At 44.8% G+C, this 25,200-nt stretch overlaps 1 protein-coding gene across 3 annotated transcripts in view; it reads left to right on the top strand.

Moving 5' to 3' along the window:
• FARS2 (phenylalanyl-tRNA synthetase 2, mitochondrial) overlaps positions 1–23,595 on the top strand; it is a 362,538-nt gene extending 338,943 nt beyond the window's left edge. For all 3 annotated transcript variants that reach the window (XM_080925148.1, XM_080925149.1, XM_080925147.1), the window contains one exon: positions 23,347–23,595. In XM_080925148.1, the coding sequence (XP_080781274.1) occupies positions 23,347–23,485 (139 nt within the window). In that variant the 3' untranslated portion in view covers positions 23,486–23,595. The remainder of the gene's footprint in view (positions 1–23,346) is intronic.
• Positions 23,596–25,200: the final 1,605 nt, after the last annotated feature.

Raw genomic sequence — 25,200 nt, 5'->3', positions numbered from 1 at the left:
TGGAAATGCCTTCCTTCCAGCATGTTAACAGTTTACTAAGCATGTCACAGCTGTGACAGCAGTGCAGGCAGCTTCTACCTCCCACCCCTGCAGAAGTGCAGATGTGATTGACAGGGTAAGAAACACATTTGTGTATTGATGGAAGAGTTTCTGGGCCTTCCATGGGGTAAGAAAGTCTGAATTCATCTGCCATCCAGCACACATCAGCCCAGGCCCCTTGGGGAGAATATCATGGTGGGCCCTGAGAACAAAACAGTGCACAGGAGGGATGCAGTCTCTAATCTTTGAACAGAAGGTGGTGAAGTACAGAGGCATATATGGAAGAAAGCTGTACTCTCAAAATGTGAAATCCCCCTAAGAAGCCTAGCACCAGATAAAGGGCAAAGACAGTGTGTGCATATGCACAGCGGGGCTTAACTCAGCCATAAAGAATGAAATTCTATCATTTGTAGGAAAGTGAATCGAACTAGGGATCACCAAACTGAGTGAGGTAAGTCAAACATAAAAAGACATGTTTTCTCACATGTGCAATCTCGCTGTGTATACATAATGCATGCATGCACACACACACAAACACACACACACACACACACACACACTCACGACGTGAGAGTAGAAGAAGGGGTCCACCCAAAAATTCCACCAGAGAACTTCTACAGCTTACAAACAAGTTCAGCAAAGTGGCTGGATATAAAATGAACTCAAACAAATCAGTAGCCTTCCTCTACTCAAAGGACAAACATGCAGAGAAAGAAATTAGGGGAAAGATACCCTCCACAATAGTCACAAACAATATGAAATACCTTGGCATGACTCTAACTAAGCAAGTGAAGGACCTATATGACAAGAACTTCAAAACTCTGAAGAAGGAAATCAAGGAAGATCTCAGAAAATGGAAAGATCTCCCATGCTCATGGATTGGAAGGATAAAGATTATAAAAATGGCCATCTTACCAAAAACAATCTACAGATTCAATGCAATCCCCATCAAAATTCCAACCCACTTCTTCATTGAGTTAGAAAGAGCAATGTGCAATTTCATCTGGAATAACAAAAGACCTAGAATAGCATAGGCATGTGGATCAGTGGAATAGAATAGAAGATCCAGAAATTAATCCTCACATATATGGTCACTTGATTTTTGACAAAGGAGCTGTAAACATTCAATGGAAAAAAGACAGCCTCTTCAACAAATGGTGTTGGTCCGACTGGCACTCAGCATGCAGAAGAATGAAAATAGACCCTTTCTTATCTCCTTGTACAAAACTCAAGTGCAAGTGGCTCAGAGATCTCCATATTAAACCAGGTACACTGAAGCTATTAGAACACAAAGGCACAGGAGAAAATTTTTTTAACAGAAGGCTCGTGCTCTGAGGTCAAATATTGACAAATGGGATTTAATGAGATTGCAAAGTTTCTGTAAGGCTAAGGACACTGTCAAGAAAAGAAAACGGCAGCCAACAGATTGGGAAAAGATCTTTACCAACCCCACATCTGATATCCAAGGTATACAAAGAAGTTAGACACCAGAGAATCAAACAATCCTATTAAAAAATGGGGTACAGAGGTAAACCAAATGTTCTCAATTGAGGAATATCGAATGGCCGAGAAGCATCTAAGGAAGTGCTCAACATCCTTAGCCATCAGGGAAATGCAAATCAAAACAACCCTGAGATTCCACCTCACACCAGTCAGAATGGCTAAGATCAAAAATTCAGATGACAGCAGATGCTGGCAAGGATGCAGAGATAGAAGAACACTTCTTCACTCTTGGTGGGGTTATAAACTGGTACAACCACTTTGGAAATCAGTCTGGCGGTTCCTCAGAAAATTGGACATAGTACTACCTGAAGACTCAGTTATTCCACTTCTGGGCATATACCCCAGAGAAGCTCCAACATACAACAAAGACACATGCACCACAATGTTCATAGCAGCCCTATTTATAATAGCCAGAAGCTGGAAAGAACCCAGATGTCCTTCAGTAGATGAATAGATACAAAAATTGTGGTATATTTACACAATGGAGTACTACTCAGCTATCAAAAACAATAACTTTATGAAGTTCTTAAGAAAATGGATGCATCTAGAGACTATCATCCTGAGTGAGATAACCCAGTCACAAAAAACACACATAATATGCAGTCACTGATAATTGGATACTAACCCCAGAAAGCTCTGAACACCCCAGAAACAACTCACAGACTACATGAAGTTCAAGAAAAACAAAGGTCAAAAAATAAATAAATAAAAATTTAAAAAATGAAAAACCATTACGCTTAATCTTTACATACCAAGAAAACTTTGACTATTTCCAGGTTATGTCTTGTTTTACATGTACTTTATGCTCATTTTAACTAGTAAGATTTTAATGCATACCATCAAACCTTTAAAAAATCAAGTTCTGACAAAAATATATTCATATACTTTTATGCAAAAATGTTTTTAAATCTGTACATTTATCTCTGTTTTTTTAAATAAAGTTGTTCAATTAAAAAAATAAAAAAGAAAGAAAGAAAGAAGAAGGGGTGCAAAGACAGGAGGGGAAGTTAAGAGAGTAATAGAAAAGAAGAGCATGTCACAATTTCTTTTATGTGAATGTAGATTTAAATGCAGAAGCCATGAAAGCATAAGAGTAACAATGGTAGGGAGACCAGGGAAGGCATGGGTAAATATGAGATAAATATAATGATGTACATACACTATGAAAAATGGTAATGGAACTCACTGTTTTTACAGCTAAAAGTGAGCAAAAGCATGGTGTGCTTAGCATCCCTGAACTCGCTTTTATGGGAACACTAAAAGGCCACTCTTTTTGAGGAATGCAAACTACCCTGTTCCAGACACAGCACCAACTAGGCTGTGGCTACTTGGCATACAAGGAAGTGATCACAGTGAAGAGATACACTTACATGAAGCTTGGGTGTGGAAGAGGCAAGTCACAAAAATGTTACTGAGTATTAAAGCCCAGTGGAGAGAGCAAGCTGCCTCCATTGAGAGGAGGAAAGGTCCCAGGAGTGACGAGGCAGCGGGCACAGGGAAAGTAAGGATGCTGTCAGACAAGGTCCCAAAGAATCTGAGGCGTGCTGAAGGATGCTGATGGCCAAATGGGCTTTAAAAGATATAATTACAGAGCCAGTTGCAAGTTTGCTGGCAAGAAGTTGTTGAAATTTCTTGGCAGCCTCTTCTTGCTTCCCAGGATGGAAGAAGGTCATCCTCAAGGACAGCTGTTGAGGATGAGCTTCTTCTACCTTCTGAGTTATCTCAAAGAACCTTGTTGGCAAGCCTGTCTTGGTTTTCTTGGTTGGTTTGGTTGGTTGGTTGGTTGGGGGTCTTCTGTTAGCTTTTCCCACACTTCTCTGCCACTGCTTTGAATAATGCTTTTCTGTGCACCCAGCTGACTCAACCAAGAATGTGTTGCTTCATTTTCAACACCAGGGTGACTGCCATAAATATTTGAAGTTGGGTGTATTTTGAGGGGCTACAAGTAGAATCCTGACACCATACATGTTTATGGATTTGAGCATGTGCTGTTGCCCAAACACACGTCTTACAATTAGTATTTGGAACCTGTTTCTCCATTTAAAAAAAAAAAAAAAAAAAACAACTCTCCGTGGGTAGTGAGTTATTTGGCAAAATTGTATAGGTTGTCAGTCTAGGGAAGGCATCCTATGGTAGGCAGTGTTAGCCCCATCATATGCACTTGGATCTATGCAACTTTTAGCTTGCTAGACAATGGCATCATGCAACCTAGACATACCTACTGCTGTCCTGAACATGTGTTAGTTGGTCCAATAATAAAACTGCAGGGATTCCCAACAAGTAACAAATAACTTTCTAGTGAGCAGATAGCAAGCTCAGTGAACCCTCCTATTGACCTCCTCCATCTGTCTTCAAGCAGCAAATGTTCTAGTGTGAACCCCTTCAAATATAACTACTTATGGATCCTTCTCATCTTCTAGAGTGGATCATCTTTCCCATTTTCCAACCTCAAATTATAAAATAGGTGAACAAATGCCAGTTCTCTGTCTGCCTCAGTTTCCTGGTGAACCTGGAAAGAGCTTGCATACCTAAAGCATTCCCAAGTTGTGCTCAGGGAGACAGACCCTCCCCTAAGACCATAACTCCCTTCCCTCAAGTATCCTGTCTGTAGTACCATAGTGCCCCTCAACATGTGAACACTAGGCCATTTCTCCTTTATGATAAGAAGCCCTTAATAATATGTGGCAGGACTCAGAATATCTTTACACTTAGTTCATTCCCTCCATCCTAGTTTAAACAGAGTTCTCCTAAATGTTCCTTGTTTACAGAATAATGGTACCTTTCTCCCACTTATCACCTTGTCAGTGCTAACAAATTAGAAACCTTCCTCCAACTGGCTTTGTCCTGGCTCTGCTTTTAGGGTTCCTCTGGGGGCATCCCCTGTTCCTTTTGGCATCAGGAAGAGCCAGCCTCACTGTCTCCTTGTGATGTACAGAGGAAGATTCTTCATTTAAAGGAAACACTTACATGTCCTTTCTCAGCCCCTCCCCCTCCAAGATGCTACAACCAATACATCAGGGCTCTAGCTCCATGTGTGGAGCTACAGCTAAACCATAGGAAACGTTTAATTAAAAGACAAATGGCAAAATAAGGCTGTGGCGGGTGCTTTCTAATTGTGGTTTGTTAGATTTTAATTACTCATCATAAATTGTGAAAGCTGATCCAGTGTGCCTCTGTGCACCCCGCTCTTCTTTATCACAAAGACGTGTTCTCGGCTGCTGACAGCATGGGCTTCATCTTCAGTATGCAGCGATCTGATCTTACACGACAGTGACTCAGCAGCTTGCCAAATCCAATTAGCAGCTTTGTGGCTGCTTATTCAGAGCAGCTAGAGCAAAGCCTGGCTGTGAACCCCTCTTAGCCAGGTCTTCTGGTCTATAGCCCACTTGTTTGTTACCAGCAATGACCTTTGCCAAGGAGGCACAGGACAAATGTAGGGTACCTTGGTGAGTTTGAAAGGTACATTCCCCACCTTGCCAACTTTTAGTCAGTTCTTACGAGAAATTAAGAAAGAATTGGTAACCATGGAACTGGGCAGCCAGGGTCTCAGGGATTAACCATCTAATTCCAATGTAGAATTGAGACCCAGAAAGTTAGGCACTTGTTCAGGATGACAGGAGTGAAATTTTAGGAAAGGATGCCCTTCATAGATCACATGCACTGGAGCCAGGGAAAAAGAAATAGACAGAACACATGTTATAGGAAAATAGTACGAGTCAGTCACATCCTCCAGACATTGAACACCGTGGACAGAAGAGTCTCTAGGATATCAATGTATTTGGTTGATAACAAAGAGAAAGGGTAACTTTTTGGGTAATTTTACTAGGGGGCCTAGGATTATTATATAAACCACTATTCCAGTAGAGCTCTGTTAGGTGCTTTCTTGGACATGTGCCTGTGCTTTGCAAGTTGCTGCTTCTGTTGTTGGAACCGACCTCCGTCTATTCCCTGAGGCCACGGTGAACGCTAGGCTTCACTGAACTGTACAAGTGATCTACATGGCGTGGAGCTGGCAGCAGTCCTGTCGTCCTTCTCCACCCAGCAGCTTCCCATGTGACAAGAGCTGCATTTTATGGTCCTGTCCTATCTATTAAAAAGGAAAGTATAGGGCTATAGTCTATATTCTCTGCCTTGTTTTGGTTCTTATTGTGGGTTACTACATGATGTAGCTTCTACATCTCTTTTCTGCAAGAGTCACTAGCCACTTCCTGTAAGGCAAATGAGCCAGTCATGGTGGGATGACAGAGAACCCACTTGGTTGTCCTGTGTTCATTTGAAGGGACTATGGAAAAACTTGTCCAGTGTTCGACACATGGTGGCCAAACTCCAGTTAACATCAGTTTTCTTACTTTTTTCTCGTTGTTTTTTTTTTCCTTTTTTTTTTTTTTTTTTTTTTTTTTTTTTTTTTTTTTTTTTTTGGCATTGCTAAATCTTGGGACATGGAACTTTTTCTCAGAATAAATGTACATGTTGCTAATTAAGCAAGTGAATTAATTGTAATAACCATTGTTCTAATCACTCTCTCAGTAACTGTTTTGTGGCAGTTGCTGTTTGGACCTTGCACACATTCAGCCACTTTCTGCATAGTCAAGCCTTGGGACATGATAGGCTAATACATGAAGAAAGTTCCCCAGCAATGTCATGGCTTCCTAGTTTCTATGATGTTGTTCATCCAACAGTAACATTGGTCACTTAAGGATGCATTTCCCAGATGTACCCTTACTGATAAGTGATGTACAACTTTATAAAGTTTGTTTTATCAGTCCTTTTAAAATAGGCAAATCTGGGGCATTGCTGAGAGCAGGTCTTTGTAGCCCCCAAGCTGATGGCCTCTTAGCCCTTCCATTGTGAGGTGGAGCTTTGACTAGAGCAGACCATCAACATTTCCTAAGCCACTCATGCCAACTCAGGGAGCCTCTGGTAATTCTATCTAAAATGGAGAGTCTCTGGGCTTCTGACACCATAATGTGACAAAGTCCTGGTGAATGCACCCCCACTGACAGACTCATCAGCCATCCATCCTCCTGCTCTTGGTGGATTCTTGATTCCTGTCTTATTTCAGCCTGCTCCCTGAAATAGTTTTTATGAGTCTCTGATTGAGAGCATGGGAGTCCTGAGTGTATTTTAGTTTAGCCATTCCAGAGTGGCAGCTTAGCTGGCTAGAGCATGGGGATATTCTGCTGGGATCAAGCCATGTTGCCTGGCCTTTCTGTGGCTGTGGGGAAATCTGTTTCTCTTCCAGGCCTTTCCTCCCTAGTTATTTTCAGGGCATCCCTTTATAGCACAGGGTAAAAAATCAAGATTTTGGGTTTTGTTTGATGATTTTTGGTTTTGTGTTTTGTTTTTTTTTTTTAGCATTCCCATCCCCCAATTCAGGACTTTACTGTGCATCCTGAGAATCCCATTAATTCTGGAAACGTCTGTTACTATCTCATCCCCCCTTCACATGCTCTTTATCTTTGTATTCTAGCATTTGTGTTCTTTTTCATGCCGCTGCTCCTCCTCCCTTTCTTCTTCTTCCCCTTCCTTCTCCTCCTTCCCTTCCTCCTCTTCCTCTTCCCCCTCCTCCTCCTTTTTCAAGAGGCATGCTCACAGTATAGCCTAGGCTGATCCTCTGAGTGCTGGAACCCAGGCCTACACCCTGTCTCTCATATTTGCATTTCTGTGCTTCTCCCCACTGCTTTCTAAGCCAAGTTCCACAGATCTGTTTCCACTTCATTGATCTGTGTCTAACCTGTCATTTTACCTTCTACTCCTTTTAAGTCACAACTACAATCTTACCTCTACACATTCTTATGTAAATGTTTTTCCTAAAGGTTTTAGACAGACACACACACACACACACACACACACACACACACACACACACACACTTTTTTGTCTTTTAAGGTCTTATTATGTTGTCCCAGGCTGACCTGAAATTTGCAGCCCTCTGGCCTTTGCCTCCACTGTGTAGTTATAACTTTGGCTGAACTATTTACTGGGTGATCTCTCATGCTAGTCTTCTTCCTTGGATAGCTTCTATATTTTCTTTTGCTAGTTATTCTAGGGTTAAGACTTCACAGAAGCAATTTTAGCCCTAAGATCATAGGTGCTATGCATGGTGGCTCATAGATCAGCTTAAGATGCTTTTGGAGGTTTGATTTTTTTAGGGTTGCCTCATTTATTGTGTCCTCAAAATTCACACAGAACCAAGAACCCGCACCAATCTTCATGGGTATATTGTTTTCCTTGTGTATGCTATATCAGGAAGCCACCCCTTTACAGCATCCATTTCAACAGGATCTCTCAAATATCCAAAGCTTTTGGCTTCATGTCACCCTCAATCTTTTCTAGGGTTGTGTATTAGGTAGGGTTTTATTGCTGTGAACAGACACCATAACCAAGGCAACTCTTATAAGGGCAACATTTAATTGGGGCTGGTTTACATGTTTAGAGGTTCAGTCCATTATCATCAAGCCGGGAACCTGGCGGCATCCAGGCAGGCATGGTGCAGCAGGATCTGAGAGTTCTTCATCTTCATCTGAAGGCTGCTAGCACAATACTGACTTCTAGGAAGCTAGGATGAGGGTCTTAAAGCCCACACCCACAGGGACACACCTACTCTAGGCCAAGCATCTACAAACCATCACAGGTGAATATTAAAATTCAAACTCCTGGCTTCGGTGACTGACACTGCCCCCGACTGCAGGGTTGGAAACACTGGAGACATCCTGCTGCTGTTTAAGTTCCTCATTTTGGTACTTGGAAGTTTCTGCCTTGTTATCTTATCTTCTACCATTTCCTTAAAACATTCTTCATGTATATAATTTGTCCTTCTGTGTAATTTGGCACATCTGGGTGTGTACAGCAGTAGGCTCTCTAGTCATCTTATTCTGACGTCATTCTAGAACTTCTTAGTCATCTTGTCTAATTCTGAACTAAGTGCCACACATAGAAAAGGTTACCATTGAAAAGAGACACATCCTCCAGTCACCAGTGCCAGCAATCTCTCCCAGATCTTCTGTCCAGGCCCATGGTCCAGAAAACAACATCCTCACGTGAGGGACCTCAACACATGGACACCATATTGTCACTGCAAACCACGGTATGTGACTGTGCCTGTGAGCCTTCATTTGAAATGGCACTTTGTCCCTGAAGCTAAGCAATCCTCCTGAATTTCTCCAAAACATTTATAATTGACAAATTCAAGTTGAAAAAATTGATCATGTTTCTCTCTTTTACACCAGAAATCTAAGCCTATAAAAATGTTCCTTCCCTTGAAGGAAGAAAACACAGGAAGTGAGTCTGAATGTGGACAACTGCAAGTCAGCAATGCTGCTGGTGTTTCATTGACTCTGACTTTTACTTTATTAACACTTTGCTCCAAGTTGCCAACAAGGCTTTGCTTCCATGGCTCCAATTCTTCCTAACTGAAGGGATATTTAGGAACTAGTAATACTGCTTCTACGGTACTGAGAATTGGAGAGTAGATTCATTCCAGTAGCAAGAATGGGGTGACTTTAAATAAAACTGCCTCAGCCCCCCCTTATCCCAACCAGAGTTGCTTTTTTGTAAGTTCATGAAATAGTGTTTTAGAGTTTATCTTCAAGTTTTGTTGTGGGAACAGCCTTATGAAAGCTGCACGTACTTTGAAATAGGGTGGCCATTAACATCAGATAACATCTGGTACAGGGTAAGAACATTTGGAGGCACCTAGACTCTCTGTGACCTAATACTTGAGCTTTTGAGCCTCTGTGAGCCTGGCTTTCTCCCGGTTAGGGAGGAGGAATGGCTTCTGCCACCTCCTTTGCTGGTACTGCCCTGCTTCTGTCTCTGCTGCTGCCTGCTGCAGGATATTGGGCCAGGCTGAGACAGCAGGAGACTGGCTAGCCACTAAGGGGTGCAAGAAAGCTTCTGGCAGCAGCAGCGTTTCAGGAGAGCAGACCTCTTCAGAGTTACATCTCTTATGACAGAAGCTTTCAGACAACGGAGTACTTCCTGCACCCCTTCAATTCTGGACAGGCCTCATATATATAGTTTGGGGATGGTTCAGAGTCTGACAAGAGGTACTTCCTATTGGCTTGGCCTGAGAGTTTGGGAAAACCTCATCTACATATTTGGAGGTGTAGTCTGTAGTCCTGCTTCTGTCTTGAGCCTACATGATGTGTGGTCATGTCCTCACGGGCAGAGAAGGGTCTTGGGCTATGACTGTTATGTCCTGAGCCTACCTGGAGGAGGGACTTGGGGTGTGGCTGATCTGGCTTATGTCACATCCTCACCTGTGGAGGAGGGACTTGGGGTGTGATGTAAGCTACTCAAACCACTCTACAGGGGATTGGGTTGGGGGCTGTAGCTGTGTGAGAAGGGCCTGATCTCCAGGAGACTAGGAAGCTCCTGCCGTACCTTAGGATCTCTGGGGCTTCTACTTATCTGCACTGAGAATCAGGGTATCCCTTCACCGCCATGGTCCCACAGTGAAAGGCTGATTAGTATTTCAGTGAACACCCTGGAATCTGACCAGGGGAAGAGGCCACCCCTAGCAAGAGGGCAGGCATGGGTGAGACCTTCATATCACCAACATTAAAACAGCTTTACTTTCCACTGTGCTAATAAGCTTTTAGTTTAGAGTCCCCAGGTTATTAGGGTGCCATGTGGTAGAGAGATTGGGGTTCTATTGAAAACCACACACACACACAAACACACACACACACACACACACACACACACACACACACAGACACACACCACTAACCTAGGACACCGGCAGGAGTGGTGCATGGATAGAGGTTCTGGTGTGACAGGCAGAAAAAAGTCTCTCTTCAAGACAAGGTAACTGCCAGGAGAAAATAACAGCTCTGAGTAGGACTCTGTCACTCGGAAGATGAGAAATCAGAATTTGCTTTCTTTATTTCTTTATTTCTGCAACTTCCCAGGGCCTTTATCCATGGCATGACCATGCCTACCCCCCCTGCTTCTTGCACCTCATTGGCTCCCATCCTCCTTCAGGTCTCAGCTCTGATGCTCCCACAGGAAACTTTAAGTTAATGGGCCTTTTATGTAGCTTCATAGCACCATGTACATCCTCTCTGTAACCTTTAATATGGATGTACTTTACATTTTTCCATAATCCCCTGATTAGTACCTATCTCCTGCACGAGGCTGGAAGCTCTGTGAAACCTTGCTCTCACTAGTATCCCACTCCCAGGCTCTCAGCACTTCACAGAGTATGTGGCACAGAGCAGACTGGGTGGACACACTCACTGATGAATTGGATAGATCGATGGATCAATGACTCTATTTCTGACAGCACAAGAGTGATGTTACCTAGGACATGGACTACCCTTCCTTCCAGTATCCCTTTTTCTTCTGGTTGTGAGTTAAGGAGTATAACCAACTGCCATAGAAGAAAGGAACTGGACTAAATCCATGACCAGCAAAGAAAACAAATCACAGGACACATTTATCAGCTCCATGTAAGGGGAGCAGCCTCTTAGGTCACACCGGGGAAGCCTTGGTTACACTGGAAGCAATCACACTTTGTAGGAAGAATACAGGCACGGGTTGGAAGAGCTCTCCAATCTGTCATCTTTTTTCTCTTTTGAGTTCATAAATTGCTTCACTTGTGCAGTGACACTTAATGAAGCCATCCATCACTGCATCATTCCAACCTAGAATAGCATAGCTGATGCTCACTCCGCCTAAAAATAATCCCTATTTTAACCCCTTCCCCGTGATCTCTGACTTTCTAATGTGAAGAAATGGCACTATAATTAGATCCATAGAGTCTCTCCCCCCATCAAAAAAAAAAAAGGTTTTTTTGCACAATAATGTCATTAGAAAGTCTATAAATCTTTCTTTACTAATGTATGATTCTTTCAGATGTGAAATCCCGAGTCTTAAAATATTTATAAGTCACTAAGGAGGTAAAAGCTATACAACATGGCGTTGTACTCTGGAGAGTGAGTTGGGGAATGTCTAAAGTGTGCTCAAATGCTAACTGTTAACATGGGGCACAACTGCATAGATCACAATGCTGAAAGCCTCCGGTCAGCTCTGATGCTAACTGCCGGCCAGCCTCTGTATGCAGTGAGGCTGGCCAGAGAGTACAAGGGCCTTTCTTTGCTTTAGTTCCTTTTCACCTGGTCGAACACAAATACTTGACAAAAAGCCACCCAAGGGAAGATGGTCTTATCTCAGCTTATGGTTTGTGGGTACACTCCTTCCCAGCAGAGAAGGCTTGGTGGCAGGAGCTTCAGGCACACTACCACACTACCACACTGCCATACTACCAATGGAATAAGGCGAAGAAATGTTAAGGCCTACCCCAGGGAGAGGCTGTTGGTATGGTTGTGTTCTAAGAAATGAGTGTCAGATGGTTTTGTTATCATACAAACATTATACAGTTTAATTCCATAAATGTTTGTCGCTTTGTGGCACAGACTCCTGGGAGTGTGATCATGTATGTTAATGTCACTGCAATGGCATCTCTTTGTCTAATGCTTTAGGAGATTTCTCCACTACCGTTGGATCAGGCAGACTGGCCACTGCATGAATATTCATGTATTGATCAAGCAATTCATTTACATGTCTGCATCTCCCACAGTGCAGACTACAGGATAAATAGTTGCTGATCAACCAGCTGAACAGAATAAACAATTGCCGATCAATGGGCTAAGCTGGAACTATAGCTTGTCACCTGCCACACATCTTTTGTAACCTGACTTGGTGACCATTGTCAACACAGTCAAGAAGCAGCCTTGTAACAGTACACAGTTGAAACTAGCTCTGGTGACTTGAATTTGGCAGATACACCTCCAAATCTTCCACACAATTGAAAATAAGACATTTCTTCACCTTTGTTAGAAGTGTGAGAAGATCGCTTGGAAGACAGTAGGACAACTGGAAAAGAAGTTGTCCAGTAAGAAAGGGTAAATCCCTGCTGTGTGTCATACTCACAGGATGTGGGCATCCTGGCTTCTCTGTCTGCAGTCCTGGAGGCACTCCACTGAGCAGGGCAGAACTCAGAGTAGACGAGCACTGGCATCCAAAGCCAGTCTCTGCTGTTTGCATTTTGGTTTAAGTATAATGTGAATTCCTATTTTGGGTTTATTTCAGGCACCACCCCTTGAGCTTCCCTTTTTATTGTGGTAGAATTTACACAGCATTCTCAACTTCTGCCTTTCTTGAGTGTACAAGTCGGTAGAATTGAGCACATGCTGTGTAACCATCACCTCTGTCCATCTCCAGAACTCCATCATCTCCCCAACCTGAAACTCTGTGCCCACTCATCAGCGTTCACTGGCCTATATTCACCCACCCTTGCTGCTCACCCACACCTACTCACCCACCCCTGCTGCTCACCCACACCTGCTCACCCACACCTACTCACCCACCCCTGCTGCTCACCCACACCTGCTCACCCACACCTGCTCACCCACCCCTGCTCACCTACCCCTGCTCACGCACCCCTGCTCACCTACCCCTCCCTGCTCACCTACCCCTCCCTGCTCACCCACCCCTGCTCACCTACCCCTCCCTGCTCACCCACCCCTGCCCACCTACCCCTGCTCACCCACCCCTGCTCATCCACCTCTGCTCACCCACCCCTGCTCACCTACCCCTGCTCACCCATCCCTGCTCATCCACCCATGCTCACCCACCCCTGCTCACCTACCCCTGCTCACCCACCCCTGCTCACCCACCCCTGCTCACCTACCCCTGCTCACCCACCCCTGCTCATCCACACCTGCTCACCCACCTCTGCTCACCTACCCCTGCTCACCTGACCCTATTCACCCACCCCTGCTCACCCACCCCTGCTCACCCACCCCTGCTCACCTACCCACCCACTGGCAGTGCCTATGGCCCTGATGTGTGTACATTTGGGTCCTAGGCACCCTGCATAGCAGAGTCATGGGATGCTGGCCTTGTGTTTGTGGTTTCTTTTCCTGAATGTTGTGTCCTCAGTGTGCATCCACCTTGTCACGTGTATCACATGTGATCACTGGGGACTTCTTCATAGGCCACAGCAAAGGCTCCATCATGCTTGTTGTCTCTTTTTCTCATTCGTTCTTTTAAACCTCCATGTGTTGGTATTTATATTGTACAAGAAGAACCTGTATCAGATTAGAAACTGGCCCCAGAGCCTAGCTGAGAAGCAGTAGTAAGAGAGACCATTAAAAGACTTCTCAAAGTAGTTATTTTCAGTCATACTCAGATAAAGATCCAGAACCTCAGCCCCACCCTGCGGGAGGCCCGGGCTCCACCTCCCTCCCTATGCCTGCTTGGCAGAAGCCACTGCTCAAGAGTACCAGAAGTTATGGAGAGAGTTAGAAGAAAAAAAAAAACCTGGAGGTGCTTTGAACTTCCCAGAGGACTTGGCAGGTGTTTGAAGTTCAAAAGCACTTCTTGCCTGTAAAATGTGTCTCTGTGGAGCTCTTAAGCTGCCGACTGAGGCTGACCAGTGAGTGGACCAGTGGGGGTGGACCAGCTTGGTTCCTTTCCCAGCTGCTGGTCCTGCCTGTCTCCCGGCCTGCATGGGAGTTGTCTTTCCCCAGGCAGAAACTGTCAGAGGAACCATCTGGTCCAGTTTCTTGTGACTGACTCGTAGGAACAGAAATCCCTCTGAAAAACAGGAGCCTTGGCAGTGGTCATGAAACACTTATCTGTGGCTAGCTCCTTGTCTGGCTGGGAACTACAGAAACACAGCTCAGAAGGGTCTCCAGGGAACACTAGGCCAAGAAGACAAAGTGTTGTGAAACTCAGGCTGCAGGCCTCTTTGCTATTGTTACAGTTTGATATAAAATGTCTCCCAGAGCTTCATGTGTTGAAGGCTTAGTTGCCAGGCTTTTGGGGGACAATATCCTGAGGGCCCTGACCTAATCACTAATCTAATCTATCGATATATGTATATTTTGACACTATTTGAAGGTGTTGTCCATTCAAGCTATGTCTTTTGTGGGCCCTTCTTTTAACTCCTGTCTCTACTTCCTGTCTGCCATGATATGAGCCTCCTTCTATTCAAATGCACAAGAGTAAGTAACCATGGACCAAACAAAGCCTTTGAAATCATGAGCTGAACAAATTTTTACTCCATTGTTTCTGTCTGGTGCTTGGTCATAGCTGTGCAAAAGTGACTGATACACAGACATGGGGGAGGGGGTGAGGATGGAACCAGAGGTCTTAGTATCCGATGGACAAGTGACTGGAACTTAGGACAGAGGGGGCCTCTTTTCACTGGTCTTGCAAGCAAAGCTTTGTGCTGGTGAAGCTAGCCCACTGCTCTCCCTCCCCCTAGTATCCCTCCCATCAGCAATGAGTGGAGTTCAGCCCTTCCATTTCACTCCATGCAGATGTTAGGTTCTTCCAGAATCTCCCTTCCCTCCTGTTTATTCTTGTGATATTAGGGCCAAAAAGAATTAAAGCTCACTTAGCCCAGCTCTCACTACTAAGGAAAATGAGACCAGGCAAAGTGACTCACCCAAGTTTGCCTGTCACTACACTGGCTCAAGAACCTGGGCTCCACCTCCTTCTTTACCTCCTCTCTGTGATTGTTTATAGTAGGGAACACAGTATCTGGATCATTCAATTCAGACCAGACCCATTTTCGTGCTTCGTGCTTTAAGGAGTTAAAATGGACAAACTAGGATTGTGCATGCAACAGATGAGCAGGACTTCCTGGAGTTAGTCTCGATTCCAGCAGTTTTAGTTTTATGATGTCAACTATAACTGGTGAGTTCTAACTCACATGCTTTGAGCAGTGTGAAGTTTTGTGCTGCCTCCCTCATTGTTCGACATCTCTATGCTATGTCCGTTATCTAGGAGCTTTCTCAGGGATCAGACCCACTGTGGGATATAAAAGTCCTTGGGTCAAGTATACTTTAATTTAATGATGACCTAAAGCTCAAGAGCACCTACAGTGACATTTGTGTTACATAGTTGCGATTGCAATTGTTCCATTTTACTGTTTTTAGCCTCTTTTTTTTTAAACAACTTTATTTTACAAAACAAAGATAAATGTACAGATTTTAAACATTTTTTGCTTAAAATTATACATTTTTGTCAGTACTTTTTTTCAGATTTTAACATAATTTTTATATAAAACTATATGAATATATTTTTTAGTCAGTACTTGATTTTTTTCAAGGTTTGATTGTATGCCTTAAAAACTTAATAGTTACAATGAGCTAAAGTACATGTAAAACAAAATGTAACATGGAAATAGTTAAAGTTTTCTTGTTTTGTAAATTTTTTTTTGTTTTGTTTTGTTTTCTTTATTTCTTGGACTTCATACAGTCTGTGAGTTGTTTCTGGGGGAGTGCAAGCCTCTGGGGTTAGCATCCCACTATCAGTGACTGCATATTATGTCTGTTCTTTTGTGACTGGGTTATCTCACTCAGGATGATATTCTCTAGATGCAGCCATTTTCTTAAGAATTTGGTTAAGTCATTGTTTCTGGTGGCTGAGTAGTATTCCATTGTGTATATGTACCACAATTTTTGTATCCATTCATCTTCTGAAGGACATCTGGGTTCCTTCCAGCTTCTGGCTATTATAAATAGAGCCGCTATGAACATTGTGGTGCATATATCTTTGTTGTGTATTAAAGTGTCTCTGGGGTATATGCCCAGAAGTGGAATAGCTGGGTCTTCAGGTAGTACTATATCCAATTTTCTGAGGTATCGCCAGACAGATTTCCAGAGTGGTTGTATTAGTTTGCAACCCCACCAACAGTGGAGAAGTGTTCCTCTTTCTCAGCAGCCTCGCCAGCATCTGCTGTCATCTGAGTTTTGGATCTTGGCCAATCTGACTGGTGTGAGGTGGAATCTCAGGGTTGTTTTGATTTACATTTCCCTGATGGCTAAGGATGTCGAGCACTTCCTCAGATGTTTCTCGGCCATTCGGTGTTCCTCAACTGAAAACGTTCTGTTTAGCTCTGTACCCCATTTTTTAATAGGGTTATTTGATTCTCTGGTGTCTAGCTTTTTGAGTTCCTTGTACACCTTGGATATTAGGCCTCTATCTGATGTGGTGTTGATAAAGATCTTTTCCCATTCTGTTGGTTGCCATTTTGTTTTCTTGACGATGTCCTTAGCCTTACAGAAACTTTGCAATCTCATTAAGTCCCATTTGTTAATCTTTGACCTTAGAGCTTGAGCCATTGGTGTTTTGTTCAGGAAATTTTCTCCTGTGCCTATATGTTCTAAGGTTTTCCCTACTTTCTCATCTAATAGTTTCAGTGTATCTGGTTTAATGTGGATTAGCCTCTTTAAAAAAAAGAAAAAAGAACTTTCTACTCTTTGTTCTTATCATGCACCCCAGTCCTACACATCTCCCTATCCCTTCATAACTACCCTTTGCTCTTGACGCCTCTTCCCCCAGTAAAAAACACAAACAGAAAGCATAGAAAACCATCTCATCACTGGAAGTTGTAGTATGTCGCAGTGTGTCCTACACACCTTCACTTGCTGATGTTCATAGCAATGAGTCATTGGTCTGGTTTGAGATCTCTGCCTTCTGTGACTCCGTCCATATTGGATCCTCATTGGAACTCCTCCCAGTTATCCTGTTGTTGCCCTGCATCATGGAGATCCTGCAGCTTTGGAACAGCAGGACTGGCTCTTTCACATATCCCAACCATTCACAAATAATATGGATTTTGGGGTGGGCTAATTCAAAGCTCTCGATATGGGCCTGGTGGTAGCTGAGCTGGTCAGGGTGAGCCCTCTAACGCTGCTTTGGCTAGGCCACCTAATGCCACCATTCACAGGAGGCAGTGTCAGCTCTATTCTAATGGTCTTGGGCAAGCTCTCCAGAACCAGTGACTTTACTACCCAGAGCATGGGGGTTGAAGGGAGCCAACCCTCCTCTCACACCCTCTGATCTGCCTTACCCCTGATTTCACCATCACCACCAACTCTCCAGAGCACTACAACCAGTGAAGGGGCGGGGCCGGCTCTCTTGCCTGCTCTACTGAGGTCAGCTCTCCTGCAGTGATACCCTCCAACAGTTCACCCATGCCCTTGCCACCGGGGCCAGCTCACTCATGACCCCAGGATGAGCTCTTCCATCTGCCTCAGATGGTAAGGGGTAGGGTGGGGACCAGCCTCTTAATGTGCTTAAATTAAAATTTAAATCAAATTTCATCACAGGCACCCAATCATACTCTGGAAAAAAGAATGTTTTTGTTTTGAAACATAAAAATGTTTTGAAAGAGTATCTGTTGCTATTGCTGGTATCCAGCAACCACTGGGGTCTTAGAATGTGTCCCTACCACTAAGTAGCTAATGCACTCATGACAGGCAGGCTCTGAAATGACTGCTGTATAGTGCTTCCATTCTGTCCTCAAAGGCCAACGAAGGAAATGGAGGCCTTACTTCAGAGGCAAGAACTCTGAGGTAAAGAGGTCATGCCAAGGGCACTGGAATTGGAACCAGGTTTCTCTTAACTACACAGTCAGGTTTAACATTCTCCCATCCCATCAGCTCTCAGTCCTTTTCTTGAAGTGACATAGAGCGGTCTCCTTCCCTCTTCTTCTTGCCACCCTGTGCCTCTTATCTGGGTTCAACAGCCTTTGAATGTACTGAATGAACTTGTTCTCTCCACTGAGCAAAATGCTCACAACACGGAACATCAGGCTGAACTATCTCTAATAACCAGGAGTGAGTTGAAGATGAAGCCACGGACCCCGCTTTTTCACTGTTAGGGAAACTCTTCTGGACAGCATCCTTCTGCACTGAGTAATCTCTGTGTGGATAGGCAGTGTCTGCAGTGCCCACTGGTCATGCCTGATCTATTCTGGGAGGTGTCAGGCATACCATCCAAGAACACAGAGTAGCTGCTCTGTCACAGATGGAAAAGCAGACTATTGTGGATGCTGTAGGAGCTAGGTTTAGGCTGCATGTGAGGAAGGGTTTTATTTCACATTCAGAGTTAGTTTGGTTGCCACGGTGAACCTAGTGGTTATATAATAGAAGTCTTCCCTCCCTCACCCAGACTCTGACCCGTTGCTCCTTCTTTCCGGCAGGTTCCATAGCTCTGCACCCCTTCAGAAAATCCCCCCTGGCATACTTTAAGCTGAGGAGCACTAGCGAATCTTCAAGTAGTTTTCATAATGGTTCGCTTTATCCCTCTTTCTATCTTGTGTGGTTTTAAGATGTTTGCTGCTCAGCTTTTTTACATTAAAGCTGACAAATATCCATATTTATAGGATGCAGTGTAACATTTTGGGCAATGTGTAATGATACAATAATCGAGATGTTTGGCATGTTTGTCATCTCTTTAGCATCCTCTTATAACTTATCTAAAATATTCAAAATAGGGTTTTTAGCTAGGGTCATCTGCTTTGCCAAGGATCACTAGAGCCTGTTCCAGTCACCTTCCATAACTTCGCTGCTGTTGACCTTTCGTCCCCACCCCCAGCCTCTGGCAGCCCCCCTATTTTGTTGTTGAGACCAGCTTCTTTAGGTTCCACAAATAAGAGGGAATATATACTGTGTCCCTTCTGTGATTGTTTTATTCGACTAAGCATACAGTCCTCATGATTATCCATGTTGCTGTGATTACAGGATCCTACCTTTTTAAAGACTGAGTAGTATTCCATTGAGTATGTGTTCCCCTTGATTTCATCTCCCATCCACCCTCGGTTGAATGCTGTGGTAATCCCAGATCTTGGCTTTATGAATACTGCACCAATAAGCATGGGGTCCTCAGTGCCCGTTAAGACCTCCTTTGGCTGCATGCCCAGGAGTGGACTGTGGAACTGTTAGGCATAGGCTTGACAGTCCTTTCAGTCATCCAGACGTAACTGTTCTCCATGCCCACACAGCGTTATCTTTATCTAAAGTTAGGAGTCTCGGAGGAGGAGGCACTAAAACAGAATCCCCCTCTGCTGGCTCATCCCAACGGCCGCCACCTCTCCCCATAGCGCATCTGGGATTGCCCACCCCAGCTCTCAGTTTCTGCCTGAGCATCTGGACTTGGGTGGGAGGTGGAATTGGGTAAGCCTTGGCATTCACAGTGAAGCAGGGAACAGGACCCAAGAGAAAGCAAGTCATGCTTTTTGTTTCCCCCAGTTGGACTGGACCCTGGAAAGGGGGTGATGGCAGGCTGGTTAGGACAACATCATAAATGACTCAGAAGCAGACAGGGATGGTCACGTATGGCCTTGTGTCCAGTGTCTACAGGCAGAGTGACCCAGATTTCTTTTTTTGGTCTGCAGTGTTCAGCTCTGTAACGAGATAAACAGGACCATGCCAGTGCACATGGGAGTCACCATGTGCTGACAAGGGGCACTTGTCAGACCTTCTGTCGGTGCAGTGTGGTACAGCTGCCTTCGCTGCCAAGTGGCTGCTGACCCTCTTACTGCCGACTGCTGGCTGGCAGGTTCTCCGTTCTCTTCCTGTGCTCTTCTCTGCCCAGCTCAGTGCCTACAAGAAGCTTTTTGTTGAATGACTGGCTAACACAGTCTATAAACGAACAAGTCCCAGGTGAAAACACTATAAAGCATTTATATTAAAATCTCTGTTTTTTTAAAAAAAGGCAAAAAACCAAGTTCTAGCCAGCAACCACTCATTGCCCACTCGGACAGTGTTACAAGGCACTGAAAATTGTTTTTTATTTCTACCCTTCCATCTTGTCAACAAAGGGATCTGACCTCCCTAACTGAACAACAGATAATCTTGTTCATTGTTCTCATGAGTGGAAACTGTGGAGTACAAGAACATGAACTTTGATTTGTCTACGGAGCTCCAGAGTGTCCAGCCTACTCTGTTCATTCTCAACACCAGGCCCTGTGGGTTGCATAGAAAGCTTTAGCAACTGCCCCCACCCAGCCCCCGGTACTGCACTGGTAGGAAAGTCCACTGCCAGTGCACACCTTGTCTATGTGCCACACTCGGGATATCCTGGTCATCCGGGATATTCCTCTGTCCTCTCTGAGTCAGAGAGGAATATAAAGTTTATACTGTGTCTTCCTTGGTCGTTTTAAAACGAAATTGCTGCTTAAAGTTGGATATGTTCACTTTCTGTCACTATGAGAAATGCCTGAGAAATGAGGACGTGTTTATTTGGGCCCATAGTCTAGAGCCTTCAGTCTGTGACCAAGTGACTCAGTTTTGAGCCTGTGGAAGCAGGCTAGAGGGGGAGCACGTGATCAGAGAGATTTGTTCACCCTATGGTAGGTTGGTGAAAGAGAAAGGAGCTGGGCCCCCTTTATATGCTCCCTAGAACCTGCCATCAATAACCTAAGGCACCTACCTTACATCTTAAAGGCCCCGCCATCTCCAATAACCAGGCCCTCTGAGATTCAGGATCCAAATCATAGGAAGAGCTCAGAGGTGATAGGGCAGAGGGTACTTGAGAGAGCTCTTGAGTGTGATGGTAAAGACTGTTCTGGAAGCAGACTATCTACGTTTTGTTTCTGTTCCATTGAAATGAAACTCACATAACAGGAAATTTGTTGTTTTGAACGTATTGGGCACTCTCTAGTCTGGATGTTTTCAGACAGTTGGGACCACGCAGTATGTGATATGTATGGCTTCTACATACTTTGGTTTAAAGTTTACCTGCTTTCCACACATTAGAATTACATTACATTCTCTGGCTATATATATTAAATATGCTGATACCCATTCATCTGTTGATAATGACTAAACAGAAGTTTTAGAAAAATATCTCTCTCTCTCTCTCTCTCTCTCTCTCTCTCTCTCTCTCTCTCTGTGTGTGTGTGTGTGTGTGTGTGTGTGTGTGTGTGTGTGTCAGGGAAGATTGAACCTGTAGCCTCACACATCTTTAGTAAGCACTCTACCTCTGGCCTATAGCCCCTTCACTCTTTTTCCCTTTTCCTTCTAACACAGAGGCTTATGAAATTGCAGGACTAGCCTTGAACTTACTCTGTAGTCTGATCATGTCTTGAACTTGTCTTGAACCTTTCGCCTTAGCCTCCTCAGCTACCTGGGGTAACAGACCTAATCATGACGCTCAGTAGCTAACTCTTGTCTGACTTGTAGTTTGGCTGCTTTCTCTTCTCTGGAGCATAAACCTAGAAATTAACGCTTCATGCAGTGGTTTGGGACCCGCTGCTTCACAGTAACACACACTTATTTCACATCCTTGCCTTGTTGCCTGGCTCCAACTCCACTTCTATAACATTGTCCTGCTCTGTAAACTTAGACAGGTCACTTCTGTCTTCTGAGCTCACAGCTGTATCTTTGGGACAGTGATGTTTTCTGCTTAATGAAGACATTAGAGTGCAGGTATGAGTCCAATGAAAGGCTGAGAAGCACTATGTCTAGAAAGCCACTGGGAAGGGTGTGACACTGTAAAGACCTCTGAGCCAAAGCCAAGGGCAGCCCTCCCTTTGGAATTCCAACTCCTTACGTGTTTGTCAGTTTGCCACAGCTCCATAAGCCCATGGTTTGCAAAGCAAACCACTCTCTAGGGCTAAACAGACCTGGTTCTTCTACTTACTGCTGGGCTCAATCCATAACTTGGGCTAGGGAGGGGAAGTAAAAGGTGGAAGGAAAGCTGTTTTTCGTTCACCTAAAATGTACTGCTGAAACTAAAAAGGAAGGGACATGCCAGCAAGCTTGAGAGCACCTTGGATGTGACTCTTTCCTACTGCCCCTTGCAGATGGAGGCTCTGTGCCTGACTAAAGACGGGCCCTACAGGGAACAGCAAAGGGTCCTAGAAACTCTCCCTTCCCAAATGTGGGTCAAGGTTGGAGGGGAAAAGACAGAAAAGTGGACAAACCAGAGTGGGGAAAAAATGGGAAAATACCTGGAAAAAGAGAATAAGGAGACCCAGGCCCCTGCACATACGCAGCAGAGGGACAGCTCAGTCTACATGTCCCAAACAATGGGAGCAAGAACTGTCCCCAAAGCTGTTCCCTGATTGTGGAATCTGTTCCCCTAACTCAGGAAACCTCAGTGGGAGAAGTAAGGCCAAGCCCTGCAGACATGACACAACAAGGGATACCCAAGGGGCCTCCACTCTGTCAGAGGAGAAGGGGGAGGGGGGACCGCAGTCAAGAAGTAAAGGGAATGAATTAAATTGAGAGGGGGGATAGAGGGGGGAGAATGAATGAATGAATGAATGAATGAATGAATGAATGAATGAATATGGGGCTAGGACCAAGGTGGACACTTGTTTTATACTGTCTACATCAAGTCTGACCTAAAATCAGAAGGTGGGAGATAAAGAGAGATCACCCTTGTGAAAACAAACCCAAAACATCAAAAAAAAAAAAAAACCTGGAAGCAGATGCTCTGGACTCTGGTGGTCACATGGGGGTGTGAGGGTGTTCCCAGAGGGTCCATCGAGACCAAGGTTCTGGGGTGACAAAAGGCCCTTCCTTGCCTAATTGGAGATGCTGTGGCTTCTCTTCCTCAGGATCGACAGGCAGCAGGAAGAGAGAGTGATGCTGGGTCTGACCTGAGCATCTGAAACCTCAAAGCCTGTCCCCAGTGACACACCTCCTCCAACAAGGCCACACCTCTAATAATGCCACTCCTCATGAGCCGATGGGGGCCATTTTCTGTCAAACCACCACAGCATGATGGAACCAGCTTCTCAGTTATTCAGGTTACTGTTTCTTTAACCATCACCTTCTCACACACTGAAAAGGTGTCCTTAGAGGCCAGTAATATTTCTGTGGCGATACATGACTGATGGATGCCTAGATCCTGTCCCACTAGTTCTGCTCATAGCAGCTGACACCATTGTGACGTAGCAACTGCTCTACAAGAATAATCCCTCCTGCTCTTAGTCCATGTGCAGACATGGTTTTCACTCATCTACTTGCATTTCCTCCTCCCCAACAGGACACACAGGACCAGCCACTGCTACCGCATCACCTACCGCCACATGGAACGGACACTGTCCCAGAGAGAAGTCAGCAGTGTCCACCAGGCTGTCCAGGAGGCCGCTGTGCAGCTGCTGGGCGTGGAGGGCCGTTTCTGATGCCATGGCCTTACACAGGCTGCAGCCCTCACAGGGCTCTGGGACTCACCAGAAAGGAGAATCGCATTGTTTGATAAATGGGTCTGCTTTAGGACTTTCAGGAAATAAAGGTTCACATTTTAGAAACATTGATATAGTATTTGTCTTTTATTTGGGGGAAGGAGAAAGCAAACACTGATATAAGAGTTCCCTACTATTCGTTTAGAAATGCTTGGCCCATTGGCTCTCTGTGTGGTTAATTGGTCCCTGGGTTCCATTAAGCACCAGGAATGATTCTCGCCTGACAGGCTCCTCTACCCATGTAATGAGTGAAGCCACAGAGAAAGGTCTCAGAAACTGGATACAGTGCAGGCCTGCCTAGTGTGTGTGTGTGTGTGTGTGTGTGTGTGTGTGTGTGTGTTGCTTGGCTATAGGTCACAAATCTTGCATTTTGGCAGATTGGAGGTTCATGACAGCCTGTGTTGGGCAAGCCTGTCATCCCCACCTTCTTTCCACTCAAATGATCATTAGTCTTTCTTAGCAGTGCTTTTCAACTGGGGTAAATATGTTTTTTTAAAACATAAAGCTATTGTGCACCTCACAGAGGGCAGTATCATATAAGCCTAACTTCCATATGCACTGGGAAACCAAAAGATGCCTGTGACTTCCTTCACGATGAAGTCACTTTACCACAGTGGTCTGGAACCAGATCATCATCCCAACCCAAGCCTGTTCAGGAATCCTTTGAATCTCTGCCTTCCTTTCTCTCTTCTCTTCTTTGTTTTGCAAAGGGCAGGCTTCAAAGAGGCCACTGATGAAATGCCAGGGCAGCCCTTGAAAGTGGAGAGTCGCATCTCTAAGCCAGGCAAGGTAGATATTTGCTTTCATAAACCCAAGGCCAGGAGCCAGCTCCCTGGCCCTAGGCTTGGACCTTCCTGCTTACTGCCCTAGTGAGAGGAAGGAAAGGAGCAAAAGCTGCCCTGAGTCCAGAAGACACACTGAGGACCAGGTCGGCCAACTCCCCAGGTTGTTCCCTGCAGGAGGCCTCCACTCCCAGAAGGAAGACGACCTTTAAGAGAGAGCACAGGGCTTTGATGTCCCCCCTTTCCGTCCCGGGCACTTTATAGTGGGTCTGCTTTACTCACCACCAGCCTTAATAATCAGATTCCAGGCCTGACAAGACGCTGGAGGCTGATGGAAGACTCAGAGTGCTGGATAAATATTTGATGAGGGGTAGCCATTACCAGCAAGCATGTAGGGGGTAGGCAGCTGCCCAGAGTGTGGCTGTGTTTGGAAACAGGCTCATTCCAGACATAATTAGCTAAGAGGACGTCTTACTGGGCGAGTTAGACCCTACTCCAAAATGACTGGTGTCTTTCTGAGAAGAGGAACACATGAAGACAGAGGAACCAGCAGAGCTCTCCATTAGCTCAGGATTCCAAAAGCTTGTACACAAGCAAGGGGAGATAGGAGAGTCCCCTCTAGATTTTAAAGGGGAGCAAAGATCTGTTCAACCAACACTTGACATCAGAATTCTGTCCCCCCACCCCCACCCCCAGAACTGTTACAATATACATTTCTAGTTTGGATTACTTTGGCAGTCTTTGGGAAGCTAAGATAGCACCCAAGACAGGCAAGCTACTTCCCTTTCTAATTAAGCCTCTGTGGTGAGGGTCTAAGATTTCTCTTCCTCAAGTCTTAACCTCGGCAGGAGACACTGAGCTGTCACATGACTC

This window comes from Micromys minutus (genome assembly GCF_963924665.1).
Source record: "Micromys minutus genome assembly, chromosome: 1".
Classification (NCBI taxonomy): domain Eukaryota; kingdom Metazoa; phylum Chordata; class Mammalia; order Rodentia; family Muridae; genus Micromys; species Micromys minutus.
The sequence above is the reverse complement of the archived record's forward strand: the minus strand, read 5'-3'. Positions and strand labels throughout refer to the sequence as shown.